Here is a 21567-nt window from a genome sequence, read left to right as displayed (position 1 = left end):
ATGACTTTTGGCTTCAAGGCCAGACTCTACTTGAAAAGTAGAGTGGTTACAAAATTTCGTTCAAGGGTCGTTTGACAATTAGCCTTTTCAACGTAAATGTTATTAGGCCAAATGGATGAATATTTGGGATTAAATTACCCGTTCAGTTATTGACATTTGGCCGTATAACCTGTTGGCCTAAACTATATTTTCGGACAAATATTCCATTCTGCCAAACGACCATTTCGGCCAAACAGCACTTTTGGGCTGATGGCCTATTCGGCCAAACGACCTGTTAGGGCAAACGACTATTTGGGCCAAATTACCAGTTCAGCCGTGTGTCGCTTGCGGCCAATGGGATTTTTCAACAATTTCTTATGGACAATACATTAGTCGTTCGATAACTGCCACATGTTTTCGTTTCAGCTAGCCAAAGGCGTTTGATAACTGCGACGCATTCAAGACGGCGTCAGAATAGAAGTGCACCTGATTGTTCAGCGCTATGCAGCTATCATCGACATTGACATCGTTTTAAAGCTCAGCTGTCCGATATCTGCAAAACTGATGTAACTATCGAAATGCTGTTAAAAGCATTGCAGTTAAATTACTTTCAGTTATCGAACGTCTAATGTACAAAGAATTTCCGTAGAATCCCAATAATTTTAGAACAATTTTTCGTGGAGACATTTTGAACAATCCTCCGCGGAAATTCTAAAGAAGTTTCCGTTAAACTTACGGATAATTTTTCGTGAACATTCCACAGATTTTTTCTTGAAAGTCTCCCGCAGAAATTCTTAAGAATTTACTGTTTTATTGTAGGCCATGCCAAGCTAGCCGTCTTTATTATTCTAGACTGAGAAAGCCAACGGTTAAACACCCATTCTACCAACCGCACGCTCCTACAATTATCAAGAATTTTCTGTGAAAATTTCGAAGAATATTCAACAGAAATTCAACATGAACTTGTCGTAAATTTCTTGTCGTAAATTTCTGAATTGCAGAAGTTAGGAACTTTTTTTTTGTGAAAATTCTGAAGTTTCTCATGCAAATTGCGACGATTTTTCTGCTGAGATTCCAATCAGTTTTATTTGGGAATTACAAAGACCTTTTCTTGGTAATTCCAAAGATTGCTCGAAAATATTTTCCAAATTATGAAAAAACTTATAGATTTTTCTGGAGAAGTAGATTAAATTTTTCAGGCGAAATTAAAAAAAAAATCTTTTAATGTTTTGAAAATATCCGGAAAAAATGCAAAAAAAATCTTAGAAAAACGTATTGAAAAGATCGCCACGTCGATTCACGCCGCCGCCGCCGGCAAAAATGGCTTTCGGCGTGACGCCGAAAACGCCGCCGCCGCCGACCAAAATTTTGACAAACGCCGCCGCCGACGAATATCGGACCGGCGCACACCTCTAACCCTAGCTGCCGTGAAGGAGTGTATAAATTTATTTTTATTCACAGTCTGGTAGTTGTTGCAAATTATGTTATTTTTTTGGTTCGATTTAAGAAAAACGAAATCCGATATAACCTAAGAAAAAATCGATACGGACCCATATCGAAAATCAAAAACATCGATACTGAAAAAATCTGACATTCCTATTTTGAATAATGTTATTGCAAAGTAGCGTCTATGGTTTAATGCAGCGGTTATCAACCTGGGGTACATGTTCGCTGGCCCTAGACAGTATCTTGGCTAAGAATGCGTGATAATAGATAATAAAAAATATTAATACAGTTTTGATAATTGCAGAAGCGTGTTAGCGAGAGAGAGCACCCACGTAAGACTCAAACGGGTAAGTACGGTCTATCCCCCAGAAGTAATGATGGGAGACAGTTCCTGGCGGAATTGATTGGCGGAGCTCAAGGGAGTTTAGTCGGTGTTACCTTCACTGGTCGAAACAGACACTTCCATAAGCTTCCGTGTGGTAGCTTGGCAACTACTAAGCACGTGTGCTGGGCCGTGCGTGAATAAATTCTCCCTTGTAAAATAGGGGACCTGGAAGCCTCCTTTCAAGAGGCTAGGAAGCCTCCTTTCAAGAGGCTAGGAAGCCTCCTTTCAAGAGGCTAGGAAGCCTCCTTTCAAGAGGCTAGGAAGCCTCCTTTCAAGAGGCTCGGAAGCCTCCTGTCAAGTGGCTCAGAAGCCTCCTTTAAAGAGGCTCGGAAGCCTCCTTTCAAGAGGCTCAGAAGCCTCCTTTCAAGTGGCTCGGAAGCCTCCTTTCAAGAGGCTCGGAAGCCTCCTTTCAAGAGGCACGGAAGCCTCCTTTCAAGAGGCTCGGAAGCCTCCTTTCAAGAGGCTCGGAAGCCTCCTTTAAAGAGGCTCGACAGCCTCCTTTCAAGAGGCTCAGAAGCATCTTTTCAAGAGGCTCAGAAGCCTCCTTTCAAGAGGCTCAGAAGCCGCCTTCCTAGAGGCTCGGAGGCCTCCTTTCAAGAGGCTCGTAAGCCTCCTTTCAAGAGGCCTCCGCCTCCTTTCAAGAAGCTCGAAGCCTCCTTTCAAGAGGCTCAGAAGCCTCCTTTCAAGAGGTCTGGAAGCCTCCTTTCAAGAGGTTCAGGAAGCCTCCTTTCAAGAGGCTCAGGAAGCCTCCTTTCAAGAGGCTCAGGCCTCCTTTCAAGAGGCTCAGCCTCCTTTCAAGAGGCCTGGCAGCCTACTTTCAATAGGCTCAAGCCTCCTTTCAAGAGGCTCAGAAGCCTCCTTTCAAGAGGCTCAGAAGCCTCCTTTCAAGAGGCCTCAAGCCTCCTTTCAAGAGGCTCAGAAGCCTCCTTTCAAGAGGCCTGCAAGCCTCCTTTCAAGAGGCTCGCGAGCCCCCTTTCAAGAGGCTCAGAAGCCTCCTTTCAAGAGGGTCAGAAGCCTCCTTTCAAGAGGGTCAGAAGCCTCCTTTCAAGAGGCTCAGAAGCCTCCTTTCAAGAGCTCAGAAGCCTCATTTCAAGAGGCTCAGAAGCCTCCTTTCAAGAGAGCTCAGGAAGCCTCCTTTCAAGAGGCTCAGAAGCCTCCTTTCAAGAGGCCTCAAGCCTCCTTTCAAGAGGCCTCGAAGCCTCCTTTCAAGAGGCTCTAAGCCTCCTTTCAAGAGGCCTGGAAGCCTCCTTTCAAGAGGCTCAAGCCTCCTTTCAAGAGGCTCAGAGCCTCCTTTCAAGAGGCTCAGAAGCCTCCTTTCAAGAGGCTCAGAAGCCTCCTTTCAAGAGGCTCAGGAAGCCTCCTTTCAAGAGGCTCATAAGCCTCGTTTCATGGAGCTCGGAAGCCTCCTTTCAAGAGGCTCTGAAGCCTTCTTTCAAGAGGCTCAGAAGCCTCTTTTCAAGAAGCTCGGAATCCTCGTTTCAAGAGGCTCCAGCCTCCTTTCAAGAGGCCTGGAAGCCTCCTTTCAAGAGGCTCAGGCCTCCTTTCAAGAGGCCTCCAGCCTCCTTTCAAGAGGCTCAGAAGCCTCCTTTCAAGAGGCTCAGAAGCCTCCTTTCAAGAGGCTCAGGCCTCCTTTCAAGAGGCTCAGGCCTCCTTTCAAGAGGCACGGAAGCCTCCTTTCAAGAGGCTCAGAAGCCTCCTTTCAAGAGGCTCAGAAGCCTCCTTTCAAGAGGCTCAGGCCTCCTTTCAAGAGGCTCAGGCCTCCTTTCAAGAGGCTCAGAAGCCTCCTTTCAAGAGGCTCAGAGCCTCCTTTCAAGAGGCTCAAGCCTCCTTTCAAGAGGCTCAGGCCTCCTTTCAAGAGGCTCAGAAGCCTCCTTTCAAGAGGCCTGGAAGCCTCCTTTCAAGAGGCTCAGAAGCCTCCTTTCAAGAGGCCTCAAGCCTCCTTTCAAGAGGTCTGGAAGCCTCCTTTCAAGAGGCTCAGAAGCCTCCTTTCAAGAGGCACGGAAGCCTCCCTTTCAAGAGGCTCAGAAGCCTCCTTTCAAGAGGCTCAGAAGCCCCCTTTCAAGAGGCTCAGGAAGCCTCCTTTCAAGAGGCCTGGAAGCCTCCTTTCAAGAGGCTCAGAAGCCTCCTTTCAAGAGGCTCTCAAGCCTCCTTTCAAGAGGCCTGGAAGCCTCCTTTCAAGAGGTCTGGAAGCCTCCTTTCATGAGGCTCAAGCCTCCTTTCAAGAGGCACGGAAGCCTCCTTTCAAGAGGCTCAGGCCTCCTTTCAAGAGGCTCAGAAGCCTCCTTTCAAGAGGCCTGGAAGCCTCCTTTCAAGAGGCTCAGAAGCCTCCTTTCAAGAGGCTCAGAAGCCTCCTTTCAAGAGGCTCAGAAGCCTCCTTTCAAGAGGCTCAGAAGCCTCCTTTCAAGAGGCTCAGAAGCCTCCTTTCAAGAGGCCTCAAGCCTCCTTTCAAGAGGCTCAGAAGCCTCCTTTCAAGAGGCTCAGAAGCCTCCTTTCAAGAGGCTCAGAAGCCTCCTTTCAAGAGGCTCGGAAGCCTCATTTCAAGAGGCCTCAAGCCTCCTTTCAAGAGGCCTCGAAGCCTCCTTTCAAGAGGCTCAGAAGCCTCCTTTCAATAGGCTCAGAAGCCTCCTTTCAAGAGGATCGAAAGGCTCCTTTCAAGAGGCTCCGAAGCATACTTTCAATAGATTCGGAGACATCCTTTCAAAAGTCTTGAAAGCCTCCTTTTAAGTGACTCGGAAGCACCCTCTCAAGAGGCTAGGGAACCTCCTTTCAAGGGGCTCAGAAGCCTCCTTATGAGAAGCTCGGAAACCTACTTTCAAGAAGCTCAGAAGCCTTTTTATAAAATGCTTGAAAGCCTCCTATCAAGAGGCTCGGAAGCTTGCTCGGAAGCCTCCTTTCAAGAGGTTCGGCAGCCTCCTTTTCAGAGGTTCGGAAGCCTCCTTCGAAGAGGCTCGGAAGCTTGCTCGGAAGCCTCCTTTCAAGAGGCTCGGCAGCCTTCTTTCAAGAGGTTCGGCAGCCTCCTTTTCAGAGGTTCGGAAGCCTCCTTCGAAGAGGCTCGGAAGCCTCTTTTCAAAAGACTCGGAAGCCTCCTTTCAATAGGTTCGGAAGCATTTTTGAGGCTCGGAAGCACCCTTTCAAGAGGCTCGGAAGCCTCCTTTCAAGAGGCTCGGAAGCCTCCTTTCAAGCGGCTCGGAAGCCTCCTTTCAAGAGGCTCGGAAGCCTTTTTTCAAGAGCCTCCTTTCAAGAGGCCTGGAAGCCTCCTTTCAAGAGGCTCAGGCCTCCTTTCAAGAGGCTCAGGCCTCCTTTCAAGAGGCTCAGAGCCTCCTTTCAAGAGGCCTGGAAGCCTCCTTTCAAGAGGCTCAGAAGCCTCCTTTCAAGAGGCTCAAGCCTCCTTTCAATAGGCTCAGAAGCCTCCTTTCCAAGAGGCTCAGAAGCCTCCTTTCAAGAGGCCTGGAAGCCTCCTTTCAAGAGGCTCAGAAGCCTCCTTTCAAGAGGCTCAGAAGCCTCCTTTCAAAAGGCCTCAGCCTTTTTCAAGAGGCCTCAAGCACCCTTTCAAGAGGCTCAGAAGCACCCTTTCAAGAGGCTCAGAAGCACCCTTTCAAGAGGCTCAGAAGCCACCTTCAAGAGGCTCAGCCACCTTTCAAGAGGCTCGGAAGCCACCTTTCAAGAGGCTCGGAAGCCACCTTTCAAGAGGCTCGGAAGCCTCCTTTCAAGAAGCTCGGAAGCCTCCTATCAAGAGGCTCGGAAGGCTTTTTTCAAGAGGATCGAAAGGCTCCTTTCAAGAGACTCAGAAGCCTCTTTAAAGAAATTCGGAAGCCTTCTTTCAAAAGGCTCGTTAGCCTCCTTATAAGAGGCTCCGAAGCATACTTTCAATAGATTCGGAGACATCCTTTCAAAGGTCTTGAAAGCCTCCTTTTAAGTGTCTGTCTGAACCACATAGACTCGGAAACTACTGAACCGATCGGCGTGAAAAATTGTATGCAGAGGTTTTTGGGGCCGGGAAAGGTTCTTAAGAACACCCCCCCCCCTTTGGAAAGGGGGGGCTCCCATACAAATGGAACACTAATTTCTGCATAACTAGAGAGCTAATCAGCGAATAAATCAATTTTAAGCGAAACGATGTTCGTCGGGTCTACTAGTAATAAAATATAAATAATAAAGCAAATTTTGTCGTTGAAAATACGAATTACCCATCAGTGTGCAAAAGTGTGTGTGGTTTACAGATCGATAGATTGTATAAATCAAAACGGGTGAATATATTGAGAGAACTTGGAAGATTGGGCATGCACGAACAATTTAGGACTTACCCGGAAAACCGTAAAATTGGGAAAATGTGATAAAATTGAAACAAAAGACAGAAATTTCGGCATAATGTAAAGTAATCTTTTGTGATTTAAATTCAAAATACACTTATTTTTATTCTCAACAGCATATATTGTCCTCTTTGAAGAAAATTAAATGTTTTCGTAAAACTCCATGATCTTGTCATGCTTATCATTGGCCCTCATCAGATCACCCGCCCTTCCTTCACTAGCTAGCTTGGAATATTTGCGTCTGGCCTCAACTAACTGATCGTAACAGACCTCATCACACTTTGCAGTGTAATCGACCAGCCCCAGTGCCACCAGATGGCATAGACAGACGATCATCTCGTAGCTTCCCTGGTTGTCCATACGGGCGGTGCGTCCCATGATCTGCGTTTCCTCCTTGTCGTCCGTCGAGAAGAAAGTCTGAATAACATGCACTCCACCGTACTTCTCCACCGAAAAGCTGGATTTGTAGTCCACGCCGCGGCCCATCTCCCGGGTTGCCAGCGTGACGGTGCGAGGAACGCCAGCTTCGGCAATGTAACGCTCCCGTTTGCCGCCGTCCGTTTCGACGGTAAGTTCGTTCATTCTATCGAGCTGCTTTCCGAAGGCCACGCTAAACAGATCGAGCTCAAACTGATTGCTGAAAAATACGATCACGGAACGGTTTGCGTTGATGATGGCATTGACGCGACTGATGATCGTATTCCTCCATTCCATTGTTCCGGGCAGACAGAGGAAATTGTCCTGAGGGTTGAACTTCAGATTGGAGTGGCCGAAGTAAGATGGTATGTAGGACTTTTCCAGGATGGAGTAGTGATTTTCGATGGCGTCTTTTTCATAGGGGCTTAAGCCTGTCAGCGTGCCGGAGACGCCAAGAATCAGAGGATATTTTTCCGGGAGTTTCGCGTATGACAATGACGAGAAATCCAGGTACAAATAACCAAAATTAATCGAGCCGTTTACATTTTGCACAAAGTTATCTTTCCGTAGCTTGAAATAGGTGAACGCATTGACGTATTGGCAGAAAGCATTCGGATAGAACTCCCCATCCACAAATCTACAAGTTATGACACCATTGGAGTTGAGCTTGAAATTATTAAGATAGTCCTTATTCTGCAACCTATGAACTTCGTTGGCGGTTTTTATCATTTGCTTGAAGTGACTATGAAAAAAAGTCTTATTCGTGTACTCTGCTTCAGAAGCAGATTCTTTGCTAATTGTGACCAGCTTATATGATCCAGGACGTTCAATGAGAGATTTCAATTCCAACACATCTTGCTCGCTCGACGAATCTATAAAAGATTCTATTTGGCACTCAACGTCTTCGCTGTCACTAAGCACAAGCTCCCATATTTTTTGTTGAACTTTTCCCAACCCGTTGACTTCCGGTGCAAAAACATTATAACTGTTGTTTCCATAGAACTTATCCACAAAGAAAACATCAAACTCGTCTATCAATAGCACGGTGTTACTCAAATCAGTACTTTCTTGATCGTCGATCTCCGAAACTGGGTGAGTAATTCCTATGCAGTTACTCACGTATTTCCATGCTTTATTGGAGAATTTCTGGACCTGATCATTAGCCATATCATCGAATACTTCATAAAGAACTTTTGATTTGATGGAAAGTGCATCATACAATACTCCGAAATTAGTTGCATCGCGAACAGCCAAATACTCACTGTAGCATACTATTTCTACAGTGTGGCCAAACAGAGCTAATATGGATGCCACCAATCCCAGTATTAGGGATTTTCCTTGCCCAGTTAATATCTGTGCCAGATGTTTCTCTACGCCATTGACATTCTTATCGACACACAACAATCGTAAAACACCAAGTATTTGAATCGTATGCGGCTTCACGTATTTTCCGGAACAAGCAACATCCTCTGAAATCAGAATAGACCACACCGCTCCTACGCCAGCAAGAATTACTGGAATTGTATTTCGCTTGAACTCTGCAGTCCAACTGGAAGTATGATACGGTTTGATCCTGTCCTTGATGTCATGTACAATCCGTTTAATTTTATCGACGTTCTCCAAATCGCTGCAGTCACGCATGTGTTTCTCGAATTGGGTTCCATACACCATCAGAGCTTTCCTCAGATGTTTTTCATTGAAGTTCGAATTTTGTGCAGAGAAAAGTTGCAACGCCTTATCGATACCAATGGAAGTCTGGTTTCGGACGTACCAGAATGATTGATTTATGTATGCAATTCTTCTTGTGAAACCACTCATTGAATTGCACCCTTTTATGATGCTTTTGAATGGTTTAGTCGTTTCCTTGAAGAACTGCATAAAGTCGGCATAGTCTGGCTGTTCTTTGAAATAAAGCAGTGACCTTCTCATGGCGTTAATCAACAGAATTGTGACGTCGAGCTGATCATTCTCAGTCAGCGTGGATCTGTCGTTCCATCTGCGCGTTTCCATCGCGCTGACGATGTAATTTAACATCGTTTTGATCGTTTCCACCTGATAGTGTTTCGGTATGACTTCATCGGCGCAGATTTCTATGAATTCGTCGTACTTATTTTTTGCTACCAAGAAACACTGGTCTTCAGTCCGGCAAAGTTTGTTTCGGACAGATTCGATCGCTTGCTTCTCGAGAAGAGTTTTCCTGATCTTTTCGTTGCGTACCCGCACGTACCAATCATAGTCGAGTTCCGTTAAGTCCACCAGAAGTTCGTTGAAGGCTCTGAAGAATCTGATCAAACCGTCCAAGGAAATATTTTTGTCAAGCATATTCATTAAAATATCCAAAAGGTCTTGGCGAAGTGCATCAATGTTTGGTTCAAAATATTGTCCTATTAATTTGAAAGGAATATTTTCACCCCATTTGGTCCAATACGTAACCGTATTTTTGAATAAGCCCATGAGTTCTGGGAGAAGATCAACGTCCATTTGTTTTTCCTTGAAGACTTGTTCCATGAAGCTACGAAGAATAACTTTACCCTGCTTGTCCTGTCCGAAATGTTTAACTTCTGCGACAAAGGAGAGAATACTGTGTGTAATAATGCGACAGGATTCATGGGACTCGCTGGATTGATTATCAGATGAAATAAACTCGAGGAACGCCATTAGCACGGTCGAGAAATCCTTAATGCGCTCGAAATCTTCATCGAAGATATTAAATACTGTGGCGTCCATTAAACAAGCCCACGTGTGTTGATCGACGCGAGCAAATGTGAAGTTTTTGAATACATCAATTCGGAATGTGTAAGGATAATTGGTGTGAATAGTTTGTTTTCCTGGTGCAAAATGGTTTGCAAAATTGATAAGCATAAGTAATTGGTGCATCATACATCGGTCCATTGGATATTTGACGAGATCTTCAGGAAATTCCATTATTTTGAACTGATTTTCTTCATAATGAAAGCAATTCTGTGTGTTGAATTTTTTGTCTACATAACTTGACACTTCCTTCAAACTTTTGAACACATTTAAAAATATCTCATTTGTCACAGGAAGCGATTGAAGGCCAATTATAGTTTCGATCCTTTGGAATAAATTTTTAACTATAAGAGGCAACGAACCTTCCAAAAAGGTCCCTTCCGCAAGACATTCCAAGTTCCGGAAAAATATTATATCTGCAGCGCGAAGCAATAAACAATGATCTGATTCGAAATTCTCCAACTCGGATTTCATTGAAGAAGAGCTTGACTCAATAAGCATGTTTTTATGTGTTACTTCTAAAGATTTGAAAAATTCTTCCAGTGACTTCTTCTCCTGAGCACGATCTTGCAATCGCTTGGTATCCTTGTGAAAATCGTTTCGATTCTGCAGCATGGTTTCCATTGCCGAATACAATGCAAAGGTCACTTTCAATTTCTTGCCCAGTGTTTCGATCAAGCACATTTCTTTGCAAAAATCTGATCCGAAATCGTAACAATAATCTCGAGCCAGACGCGAAATCTTGAACAAGGATTCGCCACTAATACTGCATCGTGCGCAGTCAGCGCCCAGCTCCGTCAGCTCCTGTCGTATTGACGTTTCCAAATCACACTTTTCCGACTGTATATTGTCCACTAACACTTTCACTGTTTTCACATTCCGCAGGAGCAGCTCCTTCGCCGTTTCGAAATCATTTGTGTCGTTTAGTGTGGCCAACGGTTCCACGGTTGCCTGTGCCAGATAGTGCGATCCGATTGTAATTAGACTTTGTTCGCCGTGCAACTTCCAATGAGTATTTTCGTAGCGAAATTTGGCCGAGTACGGTAGACCATCACCGACGGGATTTCTCAGTTTTATGTATTGATCGTTGTCTTTGGTCAGCATGTTTAATTGATCCAAAGAATTGTTTTCACTCGTTGTAGCAGTCGAATCATGTTGAACCATGTCAAAACTATCGTCAACAGCCTGAAGATTGTGATCCACCGGTGCCATCTTGTTTTTGTTTTCTGAAAAAAACAACATAACATTATTAGTCCACGGAATACATCAACGATTGGATTATTTGAACCACACAGTTGACAAGATTCAGTAAATATGAATAAATGTAATCAAACTTACCTTAGAAACTAAATAAATCAAAACAGTCAGCTTTTACGGCAAAGTACAATCAATTTAAACAGCAGTCACCACACAACTGACGTCGAACGACTGGCACCGAGTTGTTGTTATATTGCTTTGTCTGGTTTCTACCCGTCATCGCACGAACACCACTCTCTGAGGCTAAACCATCTGTGGGTATAGAATGCCTTTTTCACTTTCCTTTTCCCTCCACTCGTTGATTCGACACACAGGTATCAACTACGGCAGCAAGGCGGTACTCTGTTGAGGCAGATTTTTCATCATTATACCGAGTATAAATCGATTTCAAATTCAAAACTAACAACATCAATCAAGCTTAGGATGACACGTACTTTCATTAATTGAGTGTATTTGTTTTCTAGTTTTGATTATCGTTTGATACGTAAAACTTATACGTTTCTGCATTTTAGGAAAACGTAAAAATCGCTGCTTTATCGTTTGGATCACTTGCAGAATGAATGTTCGATGAGGTTCTTAATTTTCTCGTCCGTTTTCTCCTAAAACGTTGCCATTATAATTACTTTGAGATTTTGAGTGATCAAATTCTAATTAATCAAGTATGTGTATAAGTAATATGTAATCAAGGGAAGTGTTTTTCAATCGCTGGGACCATTGCCATTGGCCCTGGCGGCACTGCGACAATAAGACGAGGGCTGGGTGATGCTTTTTTATTTCACCGAACCAGGCATATGGGACGTCAATTATAAAATGATTATTAAAACGCTTCAACACAATTTAAGCCGAACATAGTTGAAAATTTAAGTTAAAAACTTCTAGATTCGCAGCACGAAAGTTGATTTGTTTTGAGAAAAAACACGTTTTGATAATTAGTCTAACATGTAGTTTTTCACAATTCTACGTTTTCAAAGATGTTCAATATATCATTGGTAATTTGTGGGCTTCGTGGCCGTGCGGTTAGCGACGTCAATCGTCTAGACGCATGTGCTATGGAGTGTGGGTTCGATTCCCGCCCCGGTAAGGAGGAAACGTTTCGTGATCGAAAAATCCACTGGTCCACTGGGTGTTATGTGTCTGTTGTGTAATGCTAGGTGTTAAGTGTTCAGTTTGTACGATCTCTGGTCGAAGACGGTGTTCCTGTCTTTTTATAAAAATGTGCCACCTATTTTCACCTTGTTGAAATGCAGCGAATTAGGTCAAAAAATGAAGAATCAATATTTGATTTTCTTTCAGGGAATGATGGAGCTAATCATCCTAAAAGCGTCAATTGTTTTTCGGCTCAGAATTCGGAAGGAACATAGTTTAATTTGTAATTTTAATATAGATAGAAAATGCTTCCTCGACATGTTTGGTCTTGTTTGACGTACAGAATAAAGTGGTATAATATGGTTTCAAACGCATTAGCAAAACACCGCAGGGTAGTTGATTTGACAGGAAATATGTATAAGGCTATCTGACGTTTATCATCTTTCTCTTGCACGCGCACAGACGGGATAGGGAGCGGAAGCGTTTCCGTATGAAAACAAATCCTATCCATTCCGTGCGCGTGCAAGAGAAAGATGATAAACGTCAGATAGCTTTATGTATATGCACCTGACGTTTTGGGCTGATGGTTCATTCGTTCTGAAATGTCGCCTTTTCAGCAACAGACGTTGCTCAGCCTAAAACACGTCGTAAAATGTCTCAAACATAAGAGTGAATGATGGTGACAGACGACGGAAGATGATCTGGGATATCACTTTATAGGCGGCATTAAGGATGGTGATCGCTCGAAAGTTCTCACACTCCAGCTTGTCGCTTTTCTTGTAGATGGGGCATATAACCCCTTCCTTCCACTCCTCCGATAGCTGTTCAGTTTCCCAGACTCGGACTATCAATTCGTGCAGGCAAGTGGCTAGCTTTCCCGGGCCCATCTTGATGAGCTCAGCTCCGATACCATCCTTACCAGCTACTTTATTGGTATTTAGCTGTATGATGGCATCCTTAACTTCCCTCAAGGTGGGGGCTGGTTGGCTTCCATCGTCCGCTGAACTTACGTAGTCATCTCCTCCGCTGTCTTGACTTTCACCTCCTGTATTCTCAGCGCCATTCAAATGTTCCTCGTAGTGCTGCTTCCATGTTTCGATCACCACACGTTCGTCCGTCAAGATGCTTCATCCTTATCCCGGCACATTTCGGCTCGCGGCACGAAGCCTTTGCGGGATGCGTTGAGCTTCTGGTAGAACTTGCGTGTTTCTTGAGAACGGCACAGATGTTCCATCTCCTCGCACTCCGCTTCTTCCAGGCGGCGTTTCTTCTCCTGAAAAAGGCGGGTCTGCTGTCTCCGCTTCCGTCTATAACGTTCCACGTTCTGCCGGGTACCTTGCTGCAGCGCGAACGTCCGCGCTGCGTCATTCTCCTCCAGAATCTATCTGCACTCTTCGTCGAACCAATCATTCCGTCGACTTCGTCCCATATACCCGACGTTGTTTTCCGCTGCGTCGGGCAACGCTGCCTCGAGATACTGCGCGTATGCAGTGGCGACATCAGGTTTCTTCAGTCGCTCTAGGTCGTACAGCGGCGGTCGTCGGTACCGAACATTGTTGATGACGAACAGTTTTGGGCACAGTTTCACCATCACCAGATAGTGGTCAGAATCGATGTCCAGACGTCGATAATGTCGGAGAAGTGCCGTCCATCAATCAGAACGTGGTCGATTTGTGATTCTGTCTGCAATGGTGATCTCCAGGTGTACCGATACGGGAAGCTGTGTTGGAATTAGTTGCTGCGAATGGTCATATTCTTGGAGGCGGCCGTTTTCGTTCGTCAGCCGGTGGGCACTGCATTTTCCAATAGTCGGTCTTAACTCCTTCTCTTGGCCAAGATGAGCGTTCAAATCGTGGCTTGGGCAGCTATCGTACTCACGTTTCAGCTGCGCGTAGAATGCGTCCTTATCATCATCAGTGCTTCCGGAGTGTGGGCTATGGGTGTTGATTATGCTGAAGTTGAAGAACCGGCCTTTGATCCTCAACCTGCCTATTCGCTCGTTGATCGGCCACCACCCGATCACGCGCCTTTGCATATCGCCCATCACTATGAAAACTGTTCCCAGCTCATGTGTGTTGCCGCAGCTCTGGTAGATGGTATGATTACCTCTAAACGTTCGCACCATTGATCCCTTCCAACAAACCTCCTGCAGCGCTACGAGGCCGAATCCACGGTCCTTGAGCACATCGGCGAGTATGCGTGTGCTTCCGATGAAGTTGAGAGATTTGCAGTTCCACGAACCGAGTTTCCAATCGCTAGTCCCTTTTCATCGCGGTGGTCTTCGCCGATGGTTCCGGTCCGTACTTTCTTGGTGATTGTTCGTTTTTTTAAAGGCTGGCTTGCAGGGCCTGACACCAAACCTCCTAAATTTCCGGAGGACCATTCCTCCTTATTTCCGGTGGACCATGGTGCACAGTTTCATTTAGAGTCCCTCGCTGGCACTCGGACGATGATCAGCCGTCCCTAACATGGAGAACAGACGCTGTTGTGAGCCGATCCTGACATGGAGAACAGACGCTCAGTAAGATTTGCACCTCCGAAGAGGAGCAACCCCCCCTTCCCTGTCAGCATACCCGTGTTGGTTACCCGATCTTCCCTTAGGTTGCTCGTATCCCGGCCAGCACCACGGGGGATAGGGCTGCTGGGTAAGAGGCTAAGGACCGCGAGATGGGGTCTATTTTATTCCTTCAGGTACGCGAAGTACCAATGGCACGCTTTATCCAGCATTTGCCGTACCCAAAATGCATATTTTTGCCTTTCTCGTACAACATAGTTGTACCAGAAGGCTATAATTTCACTCCAAAAGCCAAATTTTGATAGGAGGCTCGGAGACCCATAGTGTTATATACCAATCCACTCAGCTCGAAAAACTGAGCAAATGTCTGTCTGTGCGTGTGTGTGTGTATGTGTGTAGCCCCGGGATTTTTTTTTTGTTAAACACGTTTCATATAGAAGGACTTGACCGATTCAAGTGCAACTAGTTTCATTCGACGGAGAAACTTTCCTAGTTGAACACTTGTAACCGTTGGTACAAAATTTCAAATTATTTTAAAAATGCGCCATGTTTTCGAAAATATAAGTACACTACGAAACTATAGAGGATAGAACACCACTGGATTGTAACCGTGAACAGCTAAACATGGCGTGAATAGTGTCACAGAACGATACTGTGAAGACGCTATGGTAACGGGCTGAAGGGTTCTACGATATTTGACGGACGATACTCGTCCACTTTGAAACAGGCGAGCGTGTAGATCAGTCGAGCTTATCAAATTGTGGAGAAATTGTGCCAAGTGATAGTTCAGTGACTTGAAGTGTACTATCGTTCAGGTAATTATTGATGGATTGAGACTGATCCTTGGCTGTCCTCTCGATAGGACCTTTTTGGGTTTTATTAACGATAGCCTTCTGATTGGCGTGTCAGGAGACCGCCATTGCACGCACCGACTTGGGTAAATTCCGAGTCTAACCGTCAAGGACCGCCATTTCTCCTCTGGCTCTAGGCCATAAATATCAAGGAGGACAAAGCTCTCGAGCCGTGGCCCTAATTACCAGAGAGAGAGGATCCCTTCTCGTTTCGACCAAGGGCGGCCTTGCCGTCGTCGGCCGACTACGTCTGAAGAATGCGACTGTAGTCGAGAACCACCTCCACAACCCGAAAATCCAGCCCGTTACCCACCGTCAGGAATCCGCCAAGTCGTACCATCTTCCAGCAAGTTCCATCGAATACCGCCAGCCAGCTGTACCGCCATCTTCCAGCAAGCTTCATCGTTTCCGTCAGCCATTGCTTGACCAGCAACCTAGCGAAAGCTCGCAGAGGTACGTACTGCAGTGAAACACCAACTTGAACACCAACCACCGAAATACATCGTGAAAATCGATCCCATAGTGTTAGTTTATTTAAATCTTTGAGCGCCTTTAGAGTCCGCGAAGCCCCTCCGGTTGCCCGGTAGTGCGCCGACCCTGTGATTAGCTCCGAGTCTCGCGCTACTGAGTTATTGTCGGGTAATAATCAGTTTCACAAAAAGATATTTTAGTTACTAGATAAAGATTGTCGCTGTCGTCGCTGTCCGGAACATCTTTTGCTGGCGAGGATAGGGGAGCTAAGTGTCAAAGAAGGAAAATCCATACGATTTGACAGCTTAGTTCCCAACATGTTCCGGACAGCAGAACAAAGGGAACCGAAGCGACAATCTTTATCAAGTAACTAAAATATCTTTTGTTTCACACTATTGTTTTTGTTTGCTAATAACTCATGCGGTTTGAATAGCGTTTTTTGACAGATGTGGATTACATCGGTGAACAAAAATAATATAATTAATAAAAAAATAACGTTGATTTGTGCAAGGCGAATAATGATTAGGTATATGCAAGCAACAATAAACAATGCAATGTGAATATCATTTTAAGTCAAATGATTTTGGTTGTCTGAAAATAACAATTTACAGTGTTGATAACGGACGCAGCGGTTTTCCGGTATGCTAAGGCATTCAACTTGGTTACACCCGGTTCTTTTTTTACACGGGTGGGTTTTAGTTGATTACGACCTTTAGCGTTGATGGAACTATGAGTTAACCCCATGAAAAAAAATCACAAAAAATCAAAGACAATTTAGGTGGTATTTAAAAAGCTGTGAAAAATCAGGTTAACCGGGAAATTAAAGAATACCAGCCTTGTAAAAAAAAATATTGGGTGTATTCAAAAGATGGTTGTCTCATGAAAATGATTGAATATTTCAGAACGATTAGAAAAAATATTTGCTATTATAGTTTCAGTAAGATCCACCAAGTCTAAAGTGGGGTGCTCAGCGATCATGAAGCTTATATGCAAAACTGACTAAATATATGGCGAAATTAATTCCACCCAGTCTTGATTTTATGCCGCTCATTAGTGTTATTCACAATATGCACTAATGAGTTATCTCTCATATTCACTCTATCATACTTAATGAAATGAGTGGAAGAAAAATTAGCCTGTTTCTGAATTCAGAGAAAGATTCCCATCAGCATCCGAGAAGGATTCTCATCAAAATCCGAGAAGAATTCTCACTTCAATCTCTAAAGAATTCTTTTCGGATTCATCGAAGTATTCCAATCGTAATCCAGAAGAATTGGAATTCTGGATTCTTTCCAGTATTGTTAAGCAATACCCTTTAAGCATATGCGGTATTTCGAAAAAAAATCGTTTCAGGTGGTTCGAAACGAAATTCCGCGGAATTTCGCGGAATTTGAGCATGGCGAAATCTGATTTCTTGATTTCGTTTCGTTTCGTAAAATTTCAAAAATTTCGCTAGAAAACACTAGCTTCTAACGAAATTTAACGGAATTCCGCGGAATTTCGAAACAAATTTAAACTTAAACCAGACTTTATATTATCAAAAATTTTGGCTGCGCCGCTGAACAAAATCTTAAGGTTGTTTTCAAAACTTTAGATTATACAATTTTTTCTATTAACACTTACTACATAACCCCATTCTCAGTTGACAAATACGTATGTAGTTTTCTTTTATAAAACGTCTTCAGTGAAACGCTGATTCAAATTTAAATTTGGTGATATTTTTTACTATTTGCACAATATGAATGGGGAATCGATCGTGGGATGGCAGCTAGTCCGGGAGAACGCGAAGTGAAAAAAATCTACCTCGCGTAGCAGAAATTTGTTTAACTAGTGTGCAATCGATCGTGTTGATGCTGATCACGCCAGCTAGTGTTGGAGAACGTGAAGTGATAAAACTAATGTCTGCATCGAAGAGCACAACATTATTTAATGCGGAATCGATAGTGTTGTAAAAGCTTATTAAACGAAGCACATTGATCTTGCGTTAGATTGATTTGCAACACAGTGAAGTGAAACATTGTGAAGTGTCGGACAGACTGAATGAGCTGACGTTGGCGGAAGCGACGGGCTGGAACATGAAAGTTAACTTGCTGCAAGAGCTCAGGACAGTCCACGTGGTTGTTTATAATGTCAAATGCAAAAACCCTCTGGCCTCTGCAAATCTCCACATCGTTGTCGAAGGGTTTCGAGTCGAATCAGTTGGCATCGCTCTTCGTAGTGCGGTAACCTCAAAGGATTATTCCACGGCAATCGTCTGAGGGCAAAACGAACGAAACTGCGTTGGACCCTTTCAATTCGCGTCATCTGGATTTCGTAATAGGGCGCCCACACCTGCACAGCATATTCGAGTACACTTCGCACGAGGCAGCAATACAGGCTTTTCAGGGAGTAAACGTCATCAAAATCTGCAGCGTTCCGGCGCATGAAGCCTAGTACGGCGAACTCCCAGGTCTTTTATGGAGCTCACACTTTTCAGTTCGTTTCCGCATGACGAGTAAAGAGCGGAGCAGAATGGATACGTTCGCGTGCGTTTTTACAGTTTTCCCATGACAAAACAGTAGAAACGCACGCAAACGTATTCATTCTGCTCAGCTCTTAACGAAAGTTTATCTGCGTTCTGCATCTGGTAAAACTTATTGAGTTGCATTTCGTCGCATTTATCTCCATACCATTTAAACAACACCAGTTGGCTATGACATCTAGATCTTGTTGCAGCGCAAGACAATCGGTCAATGATCGAATAATTCGAAATATTTTCAAATCATTGGCGTACATGAGGCGATGAGATCGAAGTTTACAGCATAAGTCGTTCACGAAGATGATGAAAATCAGCGGCCCTAGGTGACTGCCTTGTGGCACTCCGGATGGCGTAGGATATGTATTGGATGAGACAGTGCCTAATTTAACGAAGGATGACCTACCAATCAGGTAAAAACGCAGTCATGTGACAATCCAGTCAGGAAAACCCAAACGTTCTTATTTATTTAAAGTTAATCTGTGAGGAACTTTATCGAAAATCTCCGAAAAGTCGATGTAAATTATGTCAACTTGACATCTCTTCTCCAGGTTAGAATTCAGCATGCTAGTGTAGGTCATCAGGTTTGTTACAGTTGAGCGATTTCGTACAAAGCCTTGTTGATACTCAGAGATAACAGGTTTAGCAGCCATATACATACGTTCATGAATCAGCAGTTCAAGTGTTTTGGCCAGACAACTAAGAATCGAGATTGGACGATAGTTCTCAACATTATAGGAGCTACCCGCTGATACTTTCCACTCATCTAGGAAGACTCCTAGCGCAAGCGACATGTTGAACAAAATGCAAACTGGAAATCTTAATACGTCAGCACATCGTTGAATGAAAACAGGAGGTGGTCTATCTGGACCTGGACCTTTCGATGGATCGACAGCTTCTAATGTTTTTGAAATTTCAGCTATGGAGAATGTGGGGCGCGGAAAGTTCATGTTGTTTGTGGAAGAGGGTTCGTATTGTACACAGACTTCAAAAACTTGCGAATAGTTTAACAGATTCAGATATAATTTGATGTAACATCAGCAAAACTCACAGTGGATAACATAGCATGCGATTTTTCCTGGTTTTGATGAATCGCCAGAAAACTGACGGGTTCGATTTAACTTCATTTTGTACACGGTGAACATACTCACGAAAGGTAGACGACACGAGATTTTCCGAGACTCCGATTCAACGGTTTGCAAAAGAGCTCTGTTTGTTGCAGTCCGATTACGGAAAAACCTGCGACGCGTTTTACGAAGTATGTTACGTCGATGCTATAGTTCAGCGTTCCACCAGAGTTGGTTGTACGTCCTCCGAGGTAAAGATCTACGAAGAGGAACATACCTGCTTATCGTGTCGAAGACCGCGTTGTAGAATGATGTAATCGAGGTGTTAATATCGTTTTACTGAGTATCTGGAACCAATCTAGTGAATTAAGCTCGTTCTTCACAGCCTCGTAGTCACAGCGAGAGAAGTCAAAATCTAAATCCATTTCTTCTACTGCAGATTGGAGATGATGAACCGGGTTACGAAAGTTCAGACGTAGAACGAACGGTTTGTGGTGGCGGTCAAGGCTTAAGATTGAATATGGTGCTTCAATAAGCACAGCTTCGTTACTGTCGCTTACAAATGCCAAGTCAAGAACCCTAGCAACCAGTAGCGCTCACGGAGATGCAGAGCATTCCTCGGTCTCTTATATCAATAAGTGTTACTAATTTAAGTTAATGTTACTAAAAAAGTTAATAGTGTTACTAAAAAAGTTAATAATAAGTTATATCAATAAGTAAACTAATTTTCCGCTCCTAATCCTAAATTGACAGTAAGGAGCATCGTTAGGTATTGGTCATGAATTGGAAACTCTGAAGAAAGTATACAATAAGAATATCTTTTTTAATTGATAATTAACAAATTAATAATTAAATTTCATTTACCAAGAATACTATTCAATTGGTGAGCTGTGCATATTTGCTGATTCTCGGCCAATCATGATTAGCAACTACGATGTGTACAGTTAATCAACACACACAGACAATAGCTCAATTCGTCGAGCTGATTGTATATAAGACTATGGGTCTGTGAAATTCAATCTGAAATACACACCTTTATGCATTTTAGAGAGGTGCACAGGATTCTTCTAATTAGCAAAAGTATGTTATACACAGATAAAAATATGTTGTGATTTTAAATGTATTTTCATGCACATATTTGGAGCATGCAAATAAACGTAACATTCAATCGATCTCACTATTCTTTTAAATCGAAATAAATGTAAACGGTGCTTGCTTGTAAAATTCAATAAAATTTTATTGAATTTCGAATGCTAATTCGTTTGATGGGAAAAGCTGCAATTTTACACGTCGTTGATATTTCAAAATTATTTGCTGTGTATATATGTGGACGAGGAATCAGAAGGAATCAGTTTTGGCCGTTACGCCACTTTCAAATGTTGGTCTAGTAGTATCAATTCTCTATCTGCGTATACGCCTGGCAGATGTGGATACATAATTGAGTATCCAACTAAATAATAAATAATAAATCTATGCATTCATTTTCTAATTTTGACTGAGCTCAATACTATAAAACCACGCTGACAAGACAATATGTAGTATTCTTCAGCATAATTTGAATCCGTATTTAAAAAATCCCACAATTTCTTTATTTTTATGTGCTTACTGATATAAACTGGTATAAAATTGGTCAGATTCGGCAGCACACGCTCCACGATGAATTCCTTTGAAAGCGGCACAAATGCTGGGGTATTGCCTTATCGCCGATTTACCACATGCGGCGAGAATGCGGCGACTTATGACAGACTGCATCTTCTGTTATTATAACTTTATTGGTCGCAAAACAGTTATTTGACTTCGAAAAAGTGAAATCAGAATTGCGTACATAATGTAAAACCAATTTAATAAAAATTCCGCGGAAAAAAAAAAATTTCGTTTCGTTTCGAAAAATTTCGAAATAAGTGAACCTTGATTTCGTATCGTTCCGAAGTCTCGAAAGTAAATCTATATTTCGTTTCGTTTCGATCCGAATCAACATAGACATTTTAAATTTCGTTTCGTTTCGTTTCGTTAGGGAAAAATGTGTTATCGCATACCCTTAATACCCTTAGGAATCTGTGAAAAATGCCCTTCCATGGAGGATTTGCTTTAGAATCTCTCGTTGATAAGCTCCGGAATATCTCCAGATTCGTTTTAAGATTGGTTTAGGAATTCCTTGACAAATCAGAATCCTTCGGCGATTTGCTTCGTAATCCTTTGAAGATTTAATTCGGAGTCTCTCGACGTTTTGCAAATGATCTGCGTTGGGATCTCTAGACGATAAGGAATCCGGCTGACGATTAGCTTCGGAATCCCGCGAAGAATTGCTTCAGAATCATTCGACGTTTCGTTTCGGAATACATCGACGGTTTGCTTCAGAATTTCTCATAGATTTTGTTCAGAGTCCCTTAACGATTTTTTTTTGGAACCATTCGACGATTTGCTTCGAAATCCTTTGATGATTTGCATCGGAACCCCTCAACGATTTGCTTCAACATCCTTGGAGGATTCCCTTCAGGATCGCTGGAGGATTCTTTT

At 43.4% G+C, this 21567-nt stretch overlaps 2 protein-coding genes across 11 annotated transcripts in view; both read right to left on the bottom strand.

Annotated features, from left to right (window-relative positions):
* LOC134218091 (uncharacterized) overlaps nucleotides 1–21567 on the bottom strand; it is a 136212-nt gene that overhangs the window by 88101 nt on the left and 26544 nt on the right. The window lies entirely within an intron of this gene.
* LOC134218089 (uncharacterized) lies at nucleotides 6192–10782 on the bottom strand. Its single transcript, XM_062696952.1, has 2 exons — nucleotides 10627–10782; nucleotides 6192–10514 (listed from the first exon to the last, which is right to left on the bottom strand). The coding sequence occupies exon 2, from the start codon at nucleotides 10498–10500 to the stop codon at nucleotides 6262–6264; it is 4239 nt and encodes a 1412-aa protein (XP_062552936.1). The 5' UTR covers nucleotides 10501–10514; nucleotides 10627–10782; the 3' UTR covers nucleotides 6192–6261.

This window comes from Armigeres subalbatus, chromosome 2 (assembly GCF_024139115.2).
Source record: "Armigeres subalbatus isolate Guangzhou_Male chromosome 2, GZ_Asu_2, whole genome shotgun sequence".
NCBI classification, from domain to species: domain Eukaryota; kingdom Metazoa; phylum Arthropoda; class Insecta; order Diptera; family Culicidae; genus Armigeres; species Armigeres subalbatus.
Note: the sequence above shows the minus strand (reverse complement) of the source record. Positions and strands in the feature narration are given on the sequence as shown.

Bases quoted from the DNA above. Each gene is read 5' to 3' on its own strand.
- LOC134218089 (XM_062696952.1), bottom strand. From the start codon at position 10,500: ATGGCACCGGTGGATCACAATCTTCAGGCTGTTGACGATAGTTTTGAC.